Source organism: Ischnura elegans, chromosome 2 (genome assembly GCF_921293095.1).
Source record: "Ischnura elegans chromosome 2, ioIscEleg1.1, whole genome shotgun sequence".
Classification (NCBI taxonomy): domain Eukaryota; kingdom Metazoa; phylum Arthropoda; class Insecta; order Odonata; family Coenagrionidae; genus Ischnura; species Ischnura elegans.
The window spans coordinates 92,725,911-92,749,263 of record NC_060247.1 but is presented as its reverse complement, the minus strand read 5'-3'; the positions used below and the strand labels follow the sequence as shown (position 1 = coordinate 92,749,263).

General features: G+C 36.8%; 1 protein-coding gene across 1 annotated transcript; it reads left to right on the top strand.

The window, feature by feature from the left end:
- Nucleotides 1–21,789, top strand: LOC124154168 (methionine--tRNA ligase, mitochondrial). The gene is made up of 9 exons (XM_046527730.1): nt 1–191; nt 425–564; nt 641–1,046; nt 3,073–3,346; nt 3,449–3,660; nt 11,328–11,543; nt 12,075–12,356; nt 19,348–19,479; nt 21,575–21,789. The coding sequence occupies exons 1-9, from the start codon at nt 95–97 to the stop codon at nt 21,583–21,585; spliced, it is 1,770 nt and encodes a 589-aa protein (XP_046383686.1). The 5' UTR covers nt 1–94; the 3' UTR covers nt 21,586–21,789.
- Nucleotides 21,790–23,353: the final 1,564 nt, after the last annotated feature.

Sequence of the window (23,353 nt, the reverse complement as noted above, 5' to 3'; positions counted from 1 at the left end):
AACAGTTGAGCGTGGGTAGCCGCCACTCCCTTCATGGATTTAAAATGATTTTGTGATACAAATATTATTAGCTTGGTTTCAAAGCTTGTCTGAAATGAGAGAAAGAATATTGAAGTTGACTCAGCCTTACTTTAAAACAGTGTTGATCAGGTCTTACTACATTAGCACTCCAATATTCTACGTAAATGCATGTAAGTTGCTTTAATGATAATGTCTTGTATGGTGGATCTATTGTTTACGTGCCCAGTAATATTGGATCAGTTCTAGCGTTTACAATTTTTATGGAAGTACTTAGTTTATTGCGATTTTTTATCCACAAGGTTTTGGTGTGTATGTGCGATGTACATGATATATTTTAGAATTTGAGAAAAATTAGTTTGTTTTGGATCACGTGAACAGTGAACCGGGATTGAATTAATTGCAGCTCCTCACATTGGTCATCTTTACTCTGTCGTTATTGCCGACGCTACCCATAGATTTCAGTGTTTAACCGGTGCGAAAAACGTCTTACTCTCTACTGGAACGGATGAGCATGGTCTTAAAGTCGAACTTGCATCCAGAAAGGTAAGTTATATTCCACTTTCGACACTTAGAGTTACAATATGAATCGTGTCTTTACTTGCTTTTTCTTCACGGCCAGGATGAACGTTCGCCGACTGAATTCAAGGCAGATGATGTCCTTCAATACTGTAGTGTAATTTCATCCCAGTTTTCATCTCTCTTTTCAAAGTGCAGTGTTAATTTCTCAGATTTTATTCGGACTACTGATACCCGCCACAAGTTAACGGTGGAAAAATTCTGGAATAGCCTTAAGAATAACGGTCAAATTTACGAAGGCTCTTACAGTGGATGGTATTGTGTATCAGATGAGGCATTTCTGAAGGACTCTCAACTGCAAGAGGTGACTGTGGAGAAATTAGGTGGGGGCAGCAAAACCCATATGGTGTCCATTGAATCTGGACAGGCAGCTGAATGGACTGAGGAGAAGAACTACATGTTTCGACTGAGTTCCTTCAAGGATGATCTACTGCACTGGTTGAAAGATGGTGGGTTTACTTGTAAGGAAAATGGGAAGGTGTTGAAAATTAATGCAAAAAAATAACAGGCTGAAACTTTTCAAATGGCAGTTTGAAGCTGTCATTTCTGTATATTATTTAATCATGGTTCCAACTATATATCTAAATTCCCTTGCAATTTTGAGGTGTTGGAAGTATTAAAATATATGTAGTTCTTAAGTTGTTTAATAACAATTTTTCTATTAAACTCAATTTCAAGAGAGAATGTTGTAATGCACAATTTTATGCCTTTTGTGCTTGAAGAGAATTGAACAAATTTCAAGCTAATCTAAAACCAGCCCATGTTAAATGATGTATAAAAATGATGTACTTGCGTTGGAATCATATGTCACATTTTGATGTGGGAAGAACCTGATTCGTGGCAGACATTTTGAAATCTTTACTGTTGTGATTGATGGCTGGTATATAAAAAAGATACATATATCTCTCGCATCGATCACAATTTTATACTACTGAATTTATTAGCAAGATCAACAACAACAACAATACTCATCTCCATGTAAATATAGGTATTGAATCATCCATAACATAAACATTAATATACATATTTAATAATATTACTATTTACATTGACCAGTTCCCTGAGTCCATGGGTATTTTGTGAAAAATTGTTAATGATTATGACCAGTGGCAGTTCTGGGATTGGAACTAGGGGAGGCTAGGTCGGGGGGCTGGGGATAAACTCCCATCAGTTGTTGGGGTTCAAGCAAAATTATCATTTTATCTAGTGTATATTGGATACCCCAATTAGGAGGAAGGGGGTAAAAGCTCCCCTGGATCCGCCACGGAATACGACTATTCCATTTTATTGTAGTCCACTTGATTGGAATCGATTCCAGTAAAACTTTGTGGGGGATGGGCTTCTGAGAGGTATGGATGGTATGGAATACCTCCAGCGGAGAAGGGTCCCAGGTGCCCTAACCCTTAATTTACTTTTTTTACTTTGGTGAACAACTTTTGGCTATATGTATGTACCTGCTTTCTCTCCTCGTGCATGTCTTGGTTTTGAATTGATTAAAAATAGTATAATGCATAACAATCTTGATTCTCATAGAACTGAGTCACAAGTACATAGTCACTATTCCCTCCATGTTCAATATTAGCAAGTACATACATATAATCTTCAGGATGGATGATTCTAAAATGATTAAAGCAAGTATGGTTTCTGTCTAGATAGATGTCCTATTAGGCAGGGCAATTAGCAATATTTGTGTGTTTCATGATATTTATAACCTCAAAAAATGAGCTTACCTTTCAAGATGAGACCACTTCTCAGGATCCATTGACAAAAGGCTTTGTTATGGTCTGCATTATCAGAAAGGAATGCTTGAGTCGTACTGGTCGAAAATTGCAGAGGAAAGGGAAAAAAATATCTTCTCAAGGGATTGGGCACCACCTGTATAATGTAGGCAACTGGTCGTACTGTGAATGACCCAATGCTTCAAAAATCATTTGTTGGAAATTGGCTGTAAAGTTTTTTTCCCACCTAACTGGTTAGTTTTGTAATAACATTGAGATAATTTGTTTACATGCAAGAAGCTTTATATATACACTGATTAATGTGCTCAATGGGACTTAATTTTCCTGCATTGAAGCTGCTAATGCATGTGTTAGAATTATGATATTACTTTTTGTGTTTGTGGTCCAAATTGCTCATCTACAGAATAGGTAACCGTCACTACCTTGGGACAGTATGAAAGTGCATCAGTATGAAATTTAATAGCAAAACTAAATACAAAAAAATATTCAACTGCACTACCAACTTTAAAAAAAAAAATTTGGGCCTTCCTCCAGTCATGTAGCTTGGGGTTCATATTTTCATGTGTCAATCTGAGCCCAATTCAGAGAAGTCAAATAAACTCTCTCCTGTATTTTCAGCAGAGAGTTTGACTGCAGGGAGAAAGTTATGTTTTATGGTCTACATATTTATATTTTAACGCATTATTTTAGAATTATCTTTGCATTTCCTCTATCTCTCTTGTTTACTTTATTACAGAGAGAGTCATTCAGCCAGCTAAATTTCATCATATTTTGAAAGCAATGATAGAAGATGTTTCTTTGGGAGATCTCTCAGTGTCTCGTCCATCTGACAGAATTCGTTGGGGCATACCTGTCCCTGGAGATGCCACTCAAAGCATTTATGTGTGGGTTGATGCTTTAGCTAACTACTTGACGGCTGCTAAAGTTTTTGATGAAAGTTCTGATAATCTTGAGCCAAATTTGAGGAATTGGCCACCTAATCTTCAAGTTATTGGCAAGGATATCCTGAAGTAAGATATAAGTTCTTGAAAAAATGTGGAAATGATTTATCATTTAAGCATGTAAAGCAATAGTCTTACAAATTATTTACATTTAATTTATTTTATTGATAGATTTCATGGAATTTACTGGCCTTCCTTGCTTATGGCCGTTGGTCTGGAACCACCCAGAAGAATGTTAGTGCACTCTCACTGGACTGTTGAAGGAGTGAAAATGTCCAAGAGCTTGGGGAATGTTGTCAACCCTTTTGATCTTGCTGATTTTTATACTCCTGATGGATTGCGGTACTTTCTCTTGAGAGAGGGTGTGGCCCACAGTGATGGAAGTGAGTATGATGAAGTTGCCTTGTTAGTGCATACAAGGGGTGGACTAAGGTCATTGGTTTGTTGTGGCAGGGTTGACTACCTACTTTTCTTCGGTGCCTAAGTGTTATGCTATAGCTCTCATAACTCTTTAACTCTTATCGATAACTCTTTTACGTGCAGACAATTGGCTTTAAGATACTCTCCAATTATCTTTAGCACTTTCATTGCTGACCATGTTAAACTCAAAATCGACCCCCTGTGTGGCTTCCGTTTTTAATGCAAAACGGAATGCATGGATGCCAAAAGAGCTGGGAAAAATAATGAAAAAATTTTCTTGGCTCTAGTTTGTTAGCTTTGAATTTTTTTATTTATGACGTGATATCACGTCAGCCGCACAGTGGGATAGACATGTGATGCTGGTTGCATAAGGGTTGCATTTTTCCCCGTGCCACCGTTTTCTTTCAATTTTTTTCTGCGTGATATATCCAAAATAATACGAGGAAAATGTATTTGTTATATTCTGCTGGTATTACCATTGTTATTTTGCCACTGCCATAGGAAATTTTTACTTTAGATGGATGTAATTCAAGTTATAAGTACAAGGAATTGCTGTGAACAGCTGTTTGATTGGGATGGTAATTCCGCGCAAGATATTTTAGTATATTCCTTGTACTATTAATCCTAAGTATCGGGGTAGGGTTCTAGAATTTTGAATAATTTCTACATTTTCTTCTCAAGCTACTATTCTCGTCACAAATTCCTTTACTCATTTCTAGTTTTCAGCTCCAATTCCTTTCTTCCCATACGACCACCAGTAAGCATCAGATATTTAACAAAAATGGTTTTCACAAATCATTATGTATTCCCTTCGCTGCAGGTGCTTGAGAAGGGTGTTACTCCACTTTCGAGATTATTTTCCGACGGTGTATTAGTGTGTCTTTTGTCGTGCACCACTCCTGCCGGCTGTTCTAAGGTTGAAGGGGGTACGGAGATGAAGCGAGGGGTGATAGAAAGATTTAGTCGGTCCGCTTGTAAGAACTAGGAATAGCTTTCTTGGGAGTGCCATGGGCACATCAAAAAGATGGGGAAGGCATGAGGAAAGATTTTACTGACACGTGTCCTTTTTGGGTCATTGGGGTAGAGACTCCAGTGCTGAAACAAAAATGGATGTGGAAACAGCAATAATCAACCCATAACTTCCTCATTACTATCTTCTGAACTCAAGCCAATAACATATTTTTGCAATATGATGTACCCAAGTTAAAAATTAGTACATAAAAACTGGAAATAATTATGTTTGCAAGCAAACATCTTACGAAAAATTAAAAAAAAAAAACTCTTCATAAGTCAATTGTTTCCAATTCCTAACCTTTCCTTTCGGAGATTATAAAAAATTATGTCTGCATACGAAAGAGGGTGTCTGGGAAAAGGAGATGCAAAAAACAAATGGGTCGTTGGAAGGGGGTGGAGTGGTGAGAGCTGGGTTTTCTATGAAAGTGATATTTTGAGGGGTCACTGAACTTCGGACTTCACCGCAAAGGACATTCGGATGGAGAAGGACTGACGGTATAGTTAGAGGGTTTGGGGAAAGAATAGGACAAAGGGGATGGGCCAGGGATCCAAGGATCGGGCATAGAAGTGTTAAGATTTCCATGAAATGTATATTTCGTATATTCGCGGACAATGCCATTTTTTATCAACAGAAAAAAGTATCTATGTACTTTTTTGTAGTCAAGGGTTTGTTGTTTTACTTTGTTGTGACTCTTTAAAAATGGTTGAAGAATAAAACTTGAAGTAGATAGTTGATCCTGTTTTTTCTCCGGACTAACTGTCGAAGCTTTTCTAGTGGCACGAAGATTTCGTCCACTGGTTACCGAAACAAATAATTTTTTTTATCAGGTTATGGACCCAGCAGGCATAAGTGCGGAGAATTAAACGTGTTGGTGAAGAAGACTATCGTTTGAGCAAACGGTGATAAACTTCGAGTACAAATCAACCAGAGTCTGGCTTGGAATAACTCGTCGAACTCGTAAAAAGAAAAAGAGAGGAACGATGTCCGGACGGCGGCAAAATCAAATGATGGATAGCGAGTCAGCCCAGGGGCAGTTACCTGTGGCTGATAAACTTGAAGGGCCGAACTATTACGAGTGGACACTAGGAATGAAGGGGTTATTCTTAAAAGCTCAATGTATTGAAGCTATCAAAGGTTTTGAAGAGTGGACGATAGAAGAGAACGGTGTGTTAGTCGCGGCAGATCCGCCGGATTATGAGGTGAAACGGAGGAAAAGGCTGGACAACACATGTCTGGGACTCATCTATTGTAACGTTCAGAAGACTTTTCTGGAGCATGTGGACGCCTGCGATAATGCTAAGGCAGCGTGGGAAGCGTTGGAGACCATGTGCACGAGTTACGGCCGCTCTGAGCTATGCAGCTTCAATCGAGCTATGTGGAACACACAGAAGACTAAGGAGATGAGTATTCATCAATATGTTGCCATAATAAACGATTATCGCAGGAAAATCAAGAAATGTGGTATGGAAATTGATGATGATATGCTAGCTAATGTATATCTAAACGGCCTTCCATCTGACTGGAAGTTTTTTGTCCAGAGTTATCGGAAAGGGAAATTAGTCTCAAGAGAAGTATTGGGTGACATGCTTGTGGAAGAGCAGAAGATGCTATGCATGTCAAGAGAAAAGAAAGAGCTCAAATCTGAAGATAATAGCGATGCACATCAAGTTTACAAGGTCACAAAGGAATCAGAGTTTTCTGAGCATGGAGTGAATAGATTTAAAGGGAAAGGAAAGAACAAAGGTAAAGGTGGAAGAAAAAGCCATCCTCCCATCTGTTATGTATGTGGAACAGAGGGACATCTATCTTTCCAGTGCCCCGATAAGAAACAAAATGCTATAGAGAAGAATCAGAATTTTGAATCTGTGAAGAAGGGGCGAGCTTCTGTCATCACAAGAGGATATAAAGCATTGTGTACTCACCAAGAGAAAAGTATAGGAGGTGGGGGATTATGGATACTGGACGGTGGAGCATCAGACCACATGACCAATAGAAAAGATTTATTCATAAATCTTTGTCCCATAACTGGTCAAGTTGTTGTGGGTGATGGATATGCTTTGGAAGTCAAAGGAATTGGCACCATAAAATTGGAGAGCTCCACTGAATGTGGTGGCTTTACTATAGACTTCTCAGATGTACTGTACATCCCTGATTTGAAAGATAATTTGCTTTCACAAGGAGTATTGGACAAGAAGGGAATGAAGTTCTCATGTTATCAAGGGGTGAACGAGATATCAGATGAAGGAGAAGTTTTCTTAAAGGCATTTCTCGTAAATAATTTATATTACATCACTACAGTAGGAGGAGTCAGCATTGAAGATGTCAAGATTATTTCTGAGACAAAGAAAGCATCCATAGTATCTACCATAATATGGCATGATAGACTGGGGCATCTAAATGAAGACGATATGAAGAGAATTCCTTTGGATAAAAAATGTGGAATTAACCATTTTGATTGTGACACTTGTAATGCTGGGAAAATGAAAAGGTTAAAATTTCCTAACATAGGTGGAGAAGATACATGCAAGGTCTTGGATAGAATCCATTCTGATGTGGCAGGTCCATTTACACCCAAGACTTTAAATGGAGCTAAGTACTTTGTCACATTTATTGATGATTTTACAAGGTATTCTATGGTCTACTTATTGAAAAAGAAGTCAGAAGTATTTGAAAATTTCAAGAAATTTCAACGTAGAGTGGAGTGCCTGCACGATAGGAAAATTAAGGAATTCCAGAGTGACAATGGTGGAGAATACACAGATAAAAAATTCTCAGTACACCTGGAAGAATGTGGAATCTTACATCGTTTCTCAGTGGCATATACTCCACAGCAAAATGGGCTATCTGAGAGGTACAACGAAACTATTCTGAATAGAACGAGATGTTTACTGATAAAATCTGGTCTTCATAAAAGATTTTGGGGAGAAGCTCTCATGACTGCTGTACATCTCAGAAATTTGTCTCCTACTTCTGCACGAAATAGCAATATTCCAATGAGTTTGTGGAAAGGACGGGAACTAAAAGAGATAGATTATAACTATCTAAGAGTATTTGGATGCCAGGCATGGGCATGGCAGCCAAGAGAGACAAGAGATGGAAAATTGAGTCCCAGAGGAGAAGAAAGCATCATGTTAGGATATGAAGAGGGCATCAAAGGATATCGACTTTGGAGTCTGAAAAAGAAGAAAGTAATAATCAGCAGAGATGTCAGGTTCAACGAATCAAAATTTCCTTTCAAGATGAGCCTAGATGATATCAAGATTCCCGATCTAGACAGCGATGGCGAACCTGATCCAGGAGAAGACATTGTGGAACAAGGCTATGTTTTCACAGGCGATGGAAAAGCTGAGGAGACTAAATCAAACCAAATTTCATCACACCCGGTGGTGATCCCAGGTCTGACTCCAGTGGTCCCAGATTCAGTTTCAGGGGGAGCAGTGCCTGAGATACCAGAGGAGGCAGTGCCTCGTGTTGCAGTTTTGGAGGATGACGTTGAACAGCCTGTCTTGGCGGTCTACCCCACAGTTACTAATTTAGAGGTACCAGTGACAAACCTTGACCCTGGTGAGGTTGCAGGTGAGGTACCAAGCCAGTCCATTCCAAGGAGGTCAAAGCGTGTTAGGAAGCCAACATCTTGTCAAAGCTGCAACTATGCTCATGCAAGTATTGAGTGTACTTCCATTCCAGGGACAGTAACAGAGGCTTTAAATAGTAAAGATTCTGAGTTTTGGAAACAGGCAATGCAAGAAGAAGTAAAAGTTTTGTCAGACCAAGGGACATGGGAAATAGTGCCAAGGCCAGAGGGATTAAATATTGTAGGTTCAAAATGGGTGTTTGCTTTGAAACGTAATGATAAAGGGGAAATTATAAAGTTCAAGGCAAGGTTAGTTGCTCAGGGATATGGTCAAATTCATGGAGTTGATTACCATGACACATTTAGTCCTGTTATTCAAAAGAAAAGTCTGAGGCTTCTTATAGCTATTGCTGTTGAGACAGATTTAGAAATGGATCAGTTGGATATTGTAGGGGCATATTTAAACAGTAAATTAGAAGAGGATGTGTACATGGAGATACCAAAATATCTCGGAGAGAATATAACGGTTGATAGAAAGTTTTATGTATGTAAGTTAAACAAGAGTATATACGGTTTAAAGCAATCAGGTAGAAATTGGTATTTGCATCTAAGCTCAATTTTGTCTGTGTATGGATTAAAACAGTGTTTAAGTGATCCATGTATTTTTAGCATGTCTGACCTTAAAGTAGGGGTTTATGTTGATGATATGTTGCTTGTCGGAACGAAGGACAAGATATCACAGTTTAAGAGTTATCTAGGTAAGCATGTAGGAGTCAAGGATCTTGGTTCAGCCCATAATATTTTGTCCATAAGAATACAGAGACCTGAAAGAAGTGTGATATATATTGATCAGGAGAATTATATAAAATATATGTTGGAAGAATTCGAGATGCAAGATTGTCATGGGGTGAATACTCCTTTACCAGTAGATTTTCAAGAGAGAGATGTCGAAAACCAAATAAGCAATTATTTGTATCGAAAAGCAATAGGCTGTTTGTTGCATTTGTCTGGAAATACAAGACCAGACATTTCCTATGCAGTGTGTATTTTAAGTCAGTATATGGAGGAGCCATGTCAAACTGATTAGAAAAATGTCAAGCATATGTTTAGATTTTTGTCTAAGACTAGAGGTTATGCTTTATGTTATCAAAAATGTCAAAGTAAAATTAATGCACACTCTGATGCAGACTGGGCAGGCAGTAAAGGTTATTGTAAGTCCATTACAGGATATCATATTTCTTTAGCAGGGGCTCCATTTATCTGGCGAGCAAGGAAGCAAAAATGCATGGCAACCTCATCAACTCATGCAGAGTTTATTGCATTGTATGAGTGTGTAACTGAAATAGTATGGTTATCAGAGTTGTTAATAGAAATTAATCAAGGATGTTTAATGCCTAAACCTTGTGTTATTTATTGTGATAATGAGAGTTCCATTGCCATTGCCAAAAATGATGTTATAACTGAAGGAAACAAACATTTCTTTGTTAAATACCATTTCATCATGGAACAAGTCAAAGAAAAAATGGTGTATTTTATATATGTACCATCAGACAAGAATACTGCGGATATATTTACTAAAAGACTGCCAGGGACAAGAATCAAAGTGCTATCAAAGATGATAGGACTTAAGGATCTGTACAATAGAATTTAAGATGTTTGAATATTTTATAATTATAATGTCTTGTGTTGTTTGGTACTCATTCAGAGATTGAAGGTGAAATGATTATTGCATTTTCAAAACAGGTATTGTCCGAGGGGGAGTGTTAAGATTTCCATGAAATGTATATTTCGTATATTCGCGGACAATGCCATTTTTTATCAACAGAAAAAAGTATCTATGTACTTTTTTGTAGTCAAGGGTTTGTTGTTTTACTTTGTTGTGACTCTTTAAAAATGGTTGAAGAATAAAACTTGAAGTAGATAGTTGATCCTGTTTTTTCTCCGGACTAACTGTCGAAGCTTTTCTAGTGGCACGAAGATTTCGTCCACTGGTTACCGAAACAAATAATTTTTTTTATCAAGAAGGAGGCAACGGAGTACCTGACTGTGAGGGTTCATCCTCCTCCCCACCCTCCCCCTCGCTAATTTCTAACTCGAAGTCTTCAGAGAATGCCTGATCCAGCTCTCTTCAAGGAGCTCCCACTATTCCTCTAATTCTGCTAATTAGTAAATCAATGAAATTGGTTAGGTGCATTTGAATGTGTTTAGTTTAGGTAGGCTGTTGTCATGAAGCTCAAGTTATAAGAATTAGCAAACAATATCAATACTTCTTCTTGTTGAATTTTTAATGATAGGTGATATCATGGGTGCCAGAATATCATTGCTTATATTGCTATATTAAAGATGTCATGCCATGTTTAATAACATGGTACTGTTGGCTGTCCCAAAAAAAAAACATTTTTTTTGAAATTTCAAAATCATCAATCGGATTTCGATGACCCTCGGGTGTAAAAGGATAGGCAAAAAAAGATTTTCGAAAATTTTTAAATAGTTAGTTAAAGAGAGGCACCTAAATACTAACACCCTTAATTTGTTATACGATTTTGCAAAAGAATTTCGCAAATGAGCATGGTGGGCGACCGTGGGTGAGGAGGAGAGGGAGGGGAGGGGAAGGAGATGGCCTTAGCCGTCTGTTGCGTCGGGTCGTGCGAGCCGCATTGCTTAGCACCACTCTTGGCGCCAGGCTGCGCGGGCTGCAAAGCCTAAACGTTGAAAGATATGCAAAAACCGACAAAATTTTTGTTCTGTGGGTCATTACTACCCTGATTACCCTTAATTTTACATTTTTTTTGCGAAATCGTATGACAAATTAAGGGTGATGGTACCTATTTAGGCGCCTTTCGCTAATTATTTAAAAGTTTTGAAAATCTTTTTTTGCCAATCCTTGTATACTCTAGGGTCATCGAAATCTGATTGACGATTTTGAAATTTCAAATAAAATGTTTTTTTGGGACAGCCTAATGGTACTATCTTTGCATCTCATTATAGACATTCATTTGCTATGTTTTGATCAAATTATATGAATGCATTTTTTGTTCCAGATTATAGTAATGAAAAAGCTATAAAAATTTTGAATGCTGAACTTGCCGACACATATGGAAATCTTTTGAACAGATGTACTGGAGTATCTATCAATAAAAAAAGAGAATTTCCATCATTAAATCAAAATGATATTGACACCTTGTGTTCATCATCCTGTGCTGAAGTTAAAAAGGAAACTGCGATTGCTTTGGTGGAGAGTTTATTGTCATTGCCAGGTAGAGTTCTTCTATTTTTTCATCTTTGAAACAATCTTTCTAATACATATTATATTATTTGTTAACAATCTTAAGATTGTGAAGAAATAGTATATGTAATTGGTCCTGCTTAACCCCAAATGAAGAATCCAGGGTATTTTTCCTGGTTATTATTATTGAAGACATTTGTGACTCTCTCTAGGATTGCTGTGTCATATGCATTCTTATGGTTTGCTAAGGTTAGCTGTAGCTCACCTTTGGCAATGGATGAAACAGATTAAATCCCCAGAACTTATTATATGGTTATTCATTAAAGAAAAATAAAGTATTTCAGACAATTGCTTTACCTTAAATCTTTTACAATGCCAGAATAAGTATGCTGTCATTGTCACACACATTGTCACAAAAGAAAATAGGTATTGGTAAAATTTATTAGGCCATCAACTTACCTCAAATTTTGTATGATACTTAGCCTTCTGTAATTATTAGCAAACAAGGCATTAGAAATCATTGCGCAGCATGCATTCATTTCTTATTTGTTTTCTATTACAGATAAAACCAAAGAATATTATGAGCACTATGAGTTTAATAGGGTTGTAGATGCAGTGATGAATGTCCTACGAAATACGAACAGGTTTTTTGAAGCACATCGCCCTTGGGATGCAGCAAAACAACTGCGGAAGATGACAGGGTCTTCATCCCTTTCGGATGAGCCTGATATATCCAGCGTCCAGTTTGTGTTGAGGGCAACCCTTGCTCTTTCATTGGAGTCACTTCGCATTAGCAGTATCATATTGCAGCCTATCATTCCTCAGCTTACTTCTACACTTTTGGGTGAGTTGAATAACATGTGAGACAGAAATTGGCATATTTATGTTATAATAGGTATTTAACTGTGATTATCTTTCATTTGATTAAATGCTTGTCGGATCATCCTTTTATTATTTTCCCAGCCAATCCCTACAAATCCTCTACCCTACCTATTTTACTCTATATTCTCTCTTTCTTTTCCCTACCTCCAAACAACTAGGTAGTTTTTCATTGGATCAGGTGCCAAAGTCTCAGACAAAGCATGACATGGAATTCAAAAGAAAAAAATTGTTGAGAAAATGATCATGAATTTTTCCTATTATTGGTATCATTCACTAGACTCAAAATCACAACTCCTTGAAACAATTCCGTAGATCGAAAGGGAAGATGAGTTGCTTGAGAACACTTTTCATAAGGTGGTAATGTCATTAGACTTTTGGTTCATTTACTCATTCAGGAGAACAGCTCATTGAGGGAATGAATTGCTCCCATGAATGTAAACAACAGCAAACCACAAGAGGGCAATGTGCAATGTCAGGGATTAGTAGAAAAGCAGTGACCCATTCAGCAGGAGTTTGGGACATCATCAGCTTATCTGCAAAAGGGTTAAAGCATTAAATTTTATGCTGTGAATTGTTTGAGAAGTAGACGACAGATGGAAAAATGGGGAAATGTGGGTCTCATTATTTTTCAAACTCTATATCAATCAGCAGTAAAAATAGTGGGTGAGCTAGTACAATTTCTTTTTGGGACCTTGTAATTAGTGTGGATAATGGAATCTCTTTTGCATTTATTTTTCTGCCTAAAACTTATGGTGTTACAAAGTAGTCTGGGGGGGGGGGGGGGGAGGTTGCGGTTGCCCAGTGGGTGGAGTGCTTGGCTACTGATCGAAGGTTTTGGGGTGAAGCCAGCAGTGGGTCTAGGGCTCCTCTTTAGAAGGCTCAAGGGAGGGATTGTAGCCCAAAAACACCCCCTCCCCCCCTGGTTGCTATGCCACTGGACGAAGCCTGTGAAGTGTAGGTACCTCAAGGAGAGGAACTGACGCATCTACCCTGGATGTGTGAAATTCACATGCCAATGACATAATCAGAGTGAGTTCTACCCTCATCTATCCGAACCTTTGGATTGAATCAATGAGTGAGTTAGTTAACAGACTTACTGTATTATCATTGGGAAAAAATTATCTATAATCTTCATGTATAGGTGTGTTTTCATTGAACATGGCATATTTCCCAGTTTTTCCCTTTTTTCAAATTGTATTTCTTTTTTTATTTTAGTATGAGGTATAGATCTTTCAGCTTTGCGAGAATCCAGTACCCTTCTCCTCTCTCCCTCGATCACCCTACATCCTTCCTTCTGTCATAGTTTTCAGCATTCCGTACCCTGTTACGTGCTCGATCCGCATTCTGTCTCCTTATTAATGCCCCTGGTAAATATCTCACGTATCCCGAATGCCTCCAGCCTATTTTTATTCTCCTACTTCCTCACCCCTGTTTTGGCCATTTAAAATGCTCTGTATAATACGCATTGTCAGCATTTTTTTAACGCTACTAATCAAAATAGTCCTCCTCCTCCAATCTTAGCAGATAATCTGGAGAAACAACTTTTTACTTCTGAAGACCCCCTTCTCAAAAATGTTTTTACCACAACCGGCATGTAGATGACATCATTTGTCTTTGAATGGGAAGTGTTAAACAGCTATATAATTTGTGGTAAAGCTCAACTGTTTACATCCTCAGTAGTATTTACTGTAGAGGTGGGAATGAAGACTCTGTGCTTTCAAGATCTGATAATAGAAATTAGAAACCACTCACATTGGTTTTCAATTTTTCGGAAAAGTACTTTTACGGATGTTGTTATTCCAAAATATTATAATCACCATCACTCGCTTAAATTGGCCACTTCTCATGTGTTAATACATACATCATCTACTTTCCATACCCCTTACTCAAATAGATTTTGAAAAGGAGGATAACAGAATTTAACTTATAGTGTCCTGAAATGGGTATGGGGAAAGAATGGTAGACTCACTGTTGGAGTGTAAACTAAAGAAGAAGGCTCTGTTGTCACCGACAAACCTCTCCCCTACAACATGGTCGTATGAACAATGGAAAAAATTACCATTTTTAAGTCGTCTATCCTATGAAATAGGAAAATTGTTCCCTAAGGATAATTTTAAGTAATGTTTTTAAAATCCTATCCTAAGAATTGATGAGCATAAAAAGTCTTTTTTAAATTGTGATGAAAATTCTATGTTTGCAAAGCATTTGTATACTCGTGACGATTTATCTGATTTTATCTTAAAAATTTTACATGTATGTATGTATTTGACAAAGGTAAAAAACTGGATTTTGTAGAAAATTTTGAAAAAGGATAGTATTCCAAGTTGTTTGGAGAATGTGTGGTCAATGAGGTGGTACCAACGATGACCTGACCTTTCCTTAAGGTGGGAGTCCCTCCTCCCTTGAAAACCTTGTCCGATAACCCTGAATAGACATCCCGCAAATGAGTACCCAACCTCAAACCCCCATTCCTACTTCTGTACTTATACCAGGCTTGCTACTCATAGGCTAGACAGCTCTTGAAAATCATGTGTAAGTATTGAAACCAGTTGAAAAAATTAAAAAAGTGTGGAAAATTACTACAGCTGTTTGATTTATTACTATCTGTGAACTTCCATAACTTGTCGACAATGAATCTGATCTGAGTTTACTCAATATTTCAGTGGTCTGTGTACTTATAAACTCATAATTTGTTGCTTTGAATTTCTCTATGAATTTAGTGTTTTGTGTTCCTTCATTATTTAGTTCTAATGACTGAGCTTACTCAAAATGTGGTTGTTTGAGGCAATGTTTCTGGATCTAGCTTTATGATGTAGTCATTTTATTAATCTTTGGTGAAAATAATTGCTAGTGCATCATATGGTGGAATGATTGAACAGGAATGGGCTATGTAAATACTGTGGCAAACGTGAATAATTCTCTTGCGTTTCCATTCTACCTAGTTGTCTACAGTGAAACCTCGATATAACGACACCCCACGGTGCACTAATAAACACTCGCGATAGCGAATTTTCGCTTTACCGGAGGTGGAGCAAATAATAGCCAATATACCTGTTGCGAACAGATATACAGGAACAGGAGTGGTGCGGCGACAGATAAACATCTATCCGATAAACGTAAGCATAAATCCAGAAGAAAGGCGATGTTTTTTTGCATCACTAAATTTCCTTACTCAAATAACGACCAACTATTCAAACAATTTATAAGCGCCGCACTGAATAAAAATCATACAAAGCATTGTTTTGTCATCATTATATTTATCGAACGACAGTTTACCACATAAATTTGAGACTGAGCACTCCATTAACTTCATTTCTAACAGATCGCTAGCAATTACAGAGGTTAAGGAGTCTTCATGAAAGTCTTCCGGCGGTGAAACCCTCGCTATGGCGAGAGCCAACACCGAAAGGGTCTCGTAAAAACGAATTTTTTAACAGGCTTATTATAGGGTCAATCGACGGTGCATCGGCTATCTCTCGTAATAGCGGGGGTGTTGCTATAGCCCGTACTCGCTTTAACGAGGTTCCACTGTACTTCTTTAAACTTGGACATGTTTTGGTAGCAATACATAAAGAATTTCTGAAGACTGCAGCTGAATGAGGGACCCATGCAACACAAGGATCTTTTTGTTTTGAATATGTCAAATCTATTGATATTTCTCGCTGTTTTGAAGGATGGAGAATCCTTAAAGACACCAGCAGAGTAAGTCATCTAAATATGTTAGACTTAACCCTAGGAAGACTGAAAAAAAATTATCGCGTAGTAGCCTGACTGGGTCCAATGGACCCTGAAACATTTTTTCCACAATATTACCAGTTTATGATGAATTTAGACTGAGTTAAGTGATGGTTTCCATCTTATTTACATCCTCAACATATTTCTTCGTCTTTATTATTATTAAATTATTTTGTTTTAAGCTATTACTGCAGCGGAGAATAATATTAGCCCCTCTACCAGAAATATCACTCCACCTTTCCCATTTTTATGAATGTTCATTTTCTGAATAACATTAACACAAATTACAAAATGGATTTTTTGTCAATGATTATTATTTTTATGTCAATTTTTTGTCAAGTTATGAAAAACTGTTATGCTACTACAGGCACTGATTGCATAAAATTTCTGAATGATCTTGACATATAATTTGCGCACATTGTGAAGAGGATGTTCGTGTCTTTCTATCCCTTTTGTAGTTGCACTTACGACACTAGGTTGCTAAGGTTTTCAAGGAGTGTGCCACATTTTCTTTTTCGCGATGTAAATTCTTCCGATAGTTGAATTTCTCTTGGATTCCATGATATTCATGAGATACCACTTTGTTAGGAAATCCTGTTGGCTGTATGGCATTTACAGACGTGAGCTCGGGTGGAATCCCTCGTTTATTTTACCTCATGATCTCTACAATCGCTAAACCTTTGGAAAGTATTGGGCTACCTACTTATGTTTCTGGCTGATTGATCCCTCAACCATACGTGTAACTAATCTTTTCCCTTGATTGACCTCTCGACTTTTATGAGATTCTCTACCTGTGTATACTTGGACATTCCACTTGTATGAATCACTACTACGACTTGCAGCCAAAATTTTAATTCCATACTTTCCTCGTTTTGATGATACAAACTCTCTAAAGGTACAGCGCCCGCGGAACATCAATAACTGCTCGTCAACTGTCATGCAGGATCCTGGCACGATTGCATATTTCAAATATTCATTCCGCCCATCAAATATCCCTCTAATAATCTGCAACTTGTCTTCGCCTCTGCTTTTCTGTCGCATTATCAAATCAAATAACCCGCAGTATTACTTTTGACTCCATAAACTGTTGCATGTTTGTCGCCCGTCTAGTTTACTCCAAAGTTGTGAAAAATTTTCATTTTTGACTAGTAAAAATGATATGTATTAGCAATGCCAGAACCTTATTTATTTCAGTCATCTTCTTCATTCTACAAAGTTTGAAAAACTATATGCCTTTCAATGGTAATCCATTTTCTAACAACATCAAAGATGTTAGGACGCAAAATTAGCAAAAAAGCAGAAGACAGAATAAAAATTCCGCATGGTGCACGGGATATGACGCAAAATATTACGCCTTCGCATTCTACCCTTTTTAGTGGCATGAGGTTTTGTTTACCACTCCTCTTTCAGATTGCGTGAAATAAAAATTTCTCCCGTTAGGAATTCCCTATTTTCGCATTTCTATCATCTTCTCAGAAAGGTGAAGAAAAATCGCGCAAGGTTCAGTTCTTCTCCATCCTTATTCAACATTTTAGGCTTCATCTCCACCGGAGTCACTACTACCCTCCTCCTGTTAGCGCTGTATATTTAGATGCTGAACACGTCGTTCTGCAATCTTTAGATGAATGCACTCCAAATGTGTGTCACTATTAGCAAGCCTGTGAATAAAGTGACAATGAAATTGATCAATTTTTCATTCCAAACTTTACTTAGATATAAATGGAAGATAACATTGTTCGTGCTACTCCTTAGTTTTAAATTCAGGTAAAAATTAGAAAAGCACTGTCTCGTATTATGTTTCTGATATCATCAAGCAATTCAAAGAGTTCAATAGTTTTGCTAGAACAGCTAATTTTTTCAATAACTATAAACAATCCTTTTTTCTTATTACCTCAAAAATATCTTGATAGTTATTTTGACTGTAATATCCAAATGGCGACGCCGACTTCTTAGCTCCTCAACTACACAGTCTATCAATAGCCACTCTATGAATTCAGTCACATCAATACCTCACTACACAAAATTTGGTACCACCAAGCATCCTGTAAAGATAGGAATAATGACATTGCTGTATATCATAGTAGTTGAAAATCAATACACCACTTCATCCTACTAATCCATCTGAGGAGTAAACGATTTGGTAAATGAGGTAAATACTGAAGAAGTACATTAGATTGAAGGAATATAGTCTTTTATATAATCCATAAAGTTTTGTACCTACCATGCATGGTATCAAAATGTAATGATGGAATTCAAATTCTTCGAGGTCTTCAATTAGATAGTTGGAATAACAGCAAATGTCGGCAGGCAGTGAAACCTTTCCAGCTTGCGAGCGTAACTTCTGACTGTCCACCACGAAAGCACCGCAGACGCTATATGAACAGTCTCACATTTAAAAGTAACAGATTATGGGGCTGAATGTAGATAATTCACACTGTGTGTGCGTCCAACCAGAGAAAGTTGCAAAAACTACCCATTACGAAACGATGTGGATACATGTTTCTGACTGTGTCACTCTAAATGTGACATTAGAAGAGTATATGAAAGGCATCAAGCCAATCCATAAAAAATGCCCACTAATTGGTAATAACTATTGCCTACGACCTTGTATATATCTCCATAAACATTGAATCTCCCAAAAATACAAAGTAAATAAGAAAATTGCTGATAAGTTGAAATGAATTACCCATAGCATTGAAAATAGTCGACTGGGTCCAATGGACCCAGTCAGTCCACTATGTAACTTTGTAGTATACTATAAAATATAATGAGCCCATTCTCGTTATTTCTTGCTATGTTTTAGAGGACATATATTTAGGAAAAGCCACGGCATCAAAATCAGTTTCGTGCACTTTTGACATAATTATAAACTTTCAAAACTACCAACTGGGTCCATTGGACCCAGCCCGTCGTTCTAGGGTTAAAAGAACTTTACCTGCACAGAAATTGAAGTAATTACTTGCTGATGATACAGTCAGGAAAACCTCAGATTTTTTTACCCTGTGACTCATTGTTTATGCCATATTTAATATTAAATACCCAGCAGTGACATGATGCCAAGTTTTAGTTTGGTGGGTCCATTGGTTGAATATTCTGTATATTTATAATCTTGCTTTGTATTTTCTCTTTGAATAACTCTAAGCATTCTAATCCTGCTAGGATCATTTCACTCTGGTTGTATATGAATAATATATGCAATTATTTTCTCCGTATTTCAGACACATTAAATGTACCCAAAGAGGAAAGGATGTGGAGTAATGCCAACCAATTTTGTTGGCAGGGTCAAGGGAAGAGCACTAGTCAGCTAGCCGTGAGCCAAGGATCTCCTCTTTTCAAGCGTATTGTTAAAGGTATGCTATCTCCTGACTAATAACTACATTTAGGGACTGATCTCGTCCTGGTCTGAGATCAGGCCAAACTGAAATTATAAATTGAGCTGACTTTGAGTAAGCTTATGCAACATTTGGATATTCTTGTATCATATCTCTCAGCACTATTCATCTTTTTTCATGTTGTTGTTTATACTGCCATATGCATTTCCATTGAGTATTTATAAATGCATAGATTTTCAATGAATTATGGAGTTAGCCAAGATGTCTACTAAGAAAACTTAATAAGCATGCTTTTGAGGCTGAGCTGGCTGGCCATTTGTTTATCAATAAGACATGCATTAAAAGTAAAAAGTGAATTAGCCACACAACTGGGACTAGCAGCCAACAATAAGCCAGCACTGGCGGAACAAAAGTAGTTGGGCTATCAAAAACCATTGCTGTGATGAAGAAACAATAAAAAACAAACGCATGTGTATATAGCCGTCCAGTTAAATATGAATTTCAGAACTTCAGCGAAGATAGTACATATTATCGGTTGTGATAGAGTTTGAAAAATAAAGAGCCTCATGTATTTTTTCATTTTTCGATTTGCCACCAAATTCTCGAGCTGTTTGCAACAAGAAGATAAGTTGATCACGTCAATAACTCCTCAGCTTCACTCATGGACATCGAGTGGTTCTTGTTGCTTACATTCCATCTCTTAATGAAGAGTTATCTCAGAACAAGTGAACAAGAACATAATTGATGTCAACAACTCATGAACAGTGGGTAGCACCTTTCCTGTTTTATTTTATATCAAACTTATGGGATAGTGGATGGATGAGGAAGACTTTACTGGTGTACCATACATACCTTTCTTTCCATCTACCTTTCATCTTTGTGGTTTTGGGACTTAGTGAATGACTCCATTATCATGGGGATTGACCTAGTGTCTATCCAAGGACAATGTTAGCAGCAATCAACTTATGTCTACTTCCATATGTAGAATGCACTATCAAGTATTGCAATGAAAAGGCTGCAAAATGGGTTCCTTATGGACGAACTTTCACTTTGTGGCCTATCAAATGAACTCACTCAAGACTCAAGTTATGTAAGTCTTTTTACTCTCATTATACATAATAAGGAAGTTTGGGCTTTAGAGGAAATGGCAGGAATTTTGATTTTATGTTTGCATAACTGAATCCAGGTGTGACTTCTTTGGAGATTACAATATTTATTGAAGTTCTCTTTTTCATATTTATCTGTGAGCCTTTTTATTTTGCCAATGCTGACTTACTGTTGGCTGTTAGTTCCAATCTGATGGGTAATTCATTATCTTTTATTCTTTATTCCTGTCTTTTTGAAATTCCCGGTTCCCTTTTGTGTTTATTTGCTCAGAATGTTGCATTATTTTTTGTGTTACATCACGTATCGACTTATTTTTGCAAACAGCTTGAGAATTTGGTGGCAAATCGAAAAATGAAAAAATACATGAGCCTCTTTATTTTTCACTCTATTACAACCGATAATATTGTCTTACATCATCTCACAGATTTAATAGATTTAGATGAACTGAGAAATTCATTGAGTACTTCCTTTAAGGGAATAAAAAATCTGTTGAGTCATTAGTCTTATCTGAGTAAGATAAATGATGATTACATCTTAAGTTGTGACTCTCAAGGGAATGACTACCTGAAGGAAATCCCTTGGTTGAAAGTTCCTGGATGGTTTTGGTTTTGGCATTCAGCTAAGGTTATGAGATAAAAATATCATTATTTCTTTATCATTATCTTTATTTTGAATCCATTAAGAAAACTCCCAAAGTTTACAGCAGGCAAATGTAATGGATTTCTCCTCTATATTGGAAACTTTGTCATGTTTCATTTTACATTGCTAATTTTCTGTGTGGTTTTCTTATACTAGTTTTACGCTGAAGTATAGAGCACTAGGAGAAATATGAAATACTAAAGTCAACAAAGAATAATGGTGTATTATGTGTGTTAGTGGATTGTATTAGAAGGTATTCTCTTAAAAATTATGTGAGCTACTTTTCCACTTTGTGCATGATAATGGAAAGTTCAGTTGTATGCTCTCCTTGTCTCATACTCTCTCCTCTTCCTATCCTTGTTTTCAGATGATAGCTGATGCACCAGTTTGCCTCCGGTTACTATATTTTCAAAGTGGAAACATTGTTATGTTTTTAATATGTAATGAGGATCAAAGAATTTGTTAGTCAAAGTTCTATGCTTGGGCAATGGCAGTCAAGTTGTTTTACTGCTATGATATCACTGTTTTATTTGTGGATTTTTGTACAAACTGATTTTATAAATATTAGTTTTCCTATATAAATGGCATGCATTTTATTGGAATGATCTACATGAAAGTTAATAGCCTGAGAATCACTTAGACCTCAGTCAATGGTATTACAAGATGGAAAACTATCAATTGCATCATGAGACATGTTTGTCTTATGTATATAATTTTTGAAGTATCAGTGGTTTGGAAAAATCATTAAGTTATTAAGGCCTAAAATGACATTTTACATATGTTGGAAGATTGATGAGGGGTGTGAAACACAAAACATATGTTGATATGCATATAAGATAATTGTGTGAAAGTATTGTTGCCCAATGATAAAAATCATAATGAATGGGACTTGATTGACAAAAAATATTTGTGTTTCGGTAACCAGTGGACGAAATCTTCGTGCCACTATGAAAGCTTCGACAGTTAGTCCGGAGAAAAAACAGGATCAACTATCTACTTCAAGTTTTATTCTTCAACCATTTTTAAAGAGTCCCAACAAAGTAACCATAAACAAACCCTTGGCTACAAAAAAGTACATAGATACTTTTTTCTGTTGATAAAAAATGGCATTGTCCGCGAATATACAAAATATACATTTCATGGAAATCTTAACACTCCCCCTCGGACAATACCTGTTTTTTTTGAAAATGCAATAATCATTTCACCTTCAATCTCTGAATGAGTACCAAACAACACAAGACATTATAATTATAAAATATTCAAACATCTTAAATTCTATTGTACAGATCCTTAAGTCCTATCATCTTTGATAACACTTTGATTCTTGTCCCTGGCAGTCTTTTAGTAAATATATCCGCAGTATTCTTGTCTGATGGTACATATATAAAATACACCATTTTTTCTTTGACTTGTTCCATGATGAAATGGTATTTAACAAAGAAATGTTTGTTTCCTTCAGTTATAACATCATTTTTGGCAATGGCAATGGAACTCTCATTATCACAATAAATAACACAAGGTTTAGGCATTAAACATCCTTGATTAATTTCTATTAACAACTCTGATAACCATACTATTTCAGTTACACACTCATACAATGCAATAAACTCTGCATGAGTTGATGAGGTTGCCATGCATTTTTGCTTCCTTGCTCGCCAGATAAATGGAGCTCCTGCTAAAGAAATATGATATCCTGTAATGGACTTACAATAACCTTTACTGCCTGCCCAGTCTGCATCAGAGTATGCGTTAATTTTACTTTGACATTTTTGATAACATAAAGCATAACCTCTAGTCTTAGACAAAAATCTAAACATATGCTTGACATTTTTCCAATCAGTTTGACATGGCTCCTCCATATACTGACTTAAAATACACACTGCATAGGAAATATCTGGTCTTGTATTTCCAGACAAATGCAACAAACAGCCTATTGCTTTTCGATACAAATAATTGCTTATTTGGTTTTCGACATCTCTCTCTTGAAAATCTACTGGTAAAGGAGTATTCACCCCATGACAATCTTGCATCTCGAATTCTTCCAACATATATTTTATATAATTCTCCTGATCAATATATACCACACTTCTTTCAGGTCTCTGTATTCTTATGGACAAAATATTATGGGCTGAACCAAGATCCTTGA

What these genes read in the sequence shown, in the direction of transcription:
- LOC124154168 (XM_046527730.1), top strand. Translation starts at nt 95, where the DNA reads ATGAGAGAAAGAATATTGAAGTTGACTCAGCCTTACTTTAAAACAGTG. An exon ending in GAGTTTATTGTCATTGCCAG is followed by an intron (nt 11,544 to 12,074) that starts GTAGAGTTCTTC and finishes TTTCTATTACAG; the next exon opens with ATAAAACCAAAGAATATTAT. An exon ending in GCTTACTTCTACACTTTTGG is followed by an intron (nt 12,357 to 19,347) that starts GTGAGTTGAATA and finishes TCCGTATTTCAG; the next exon opens with ACACATTAAATGTACCCAAA.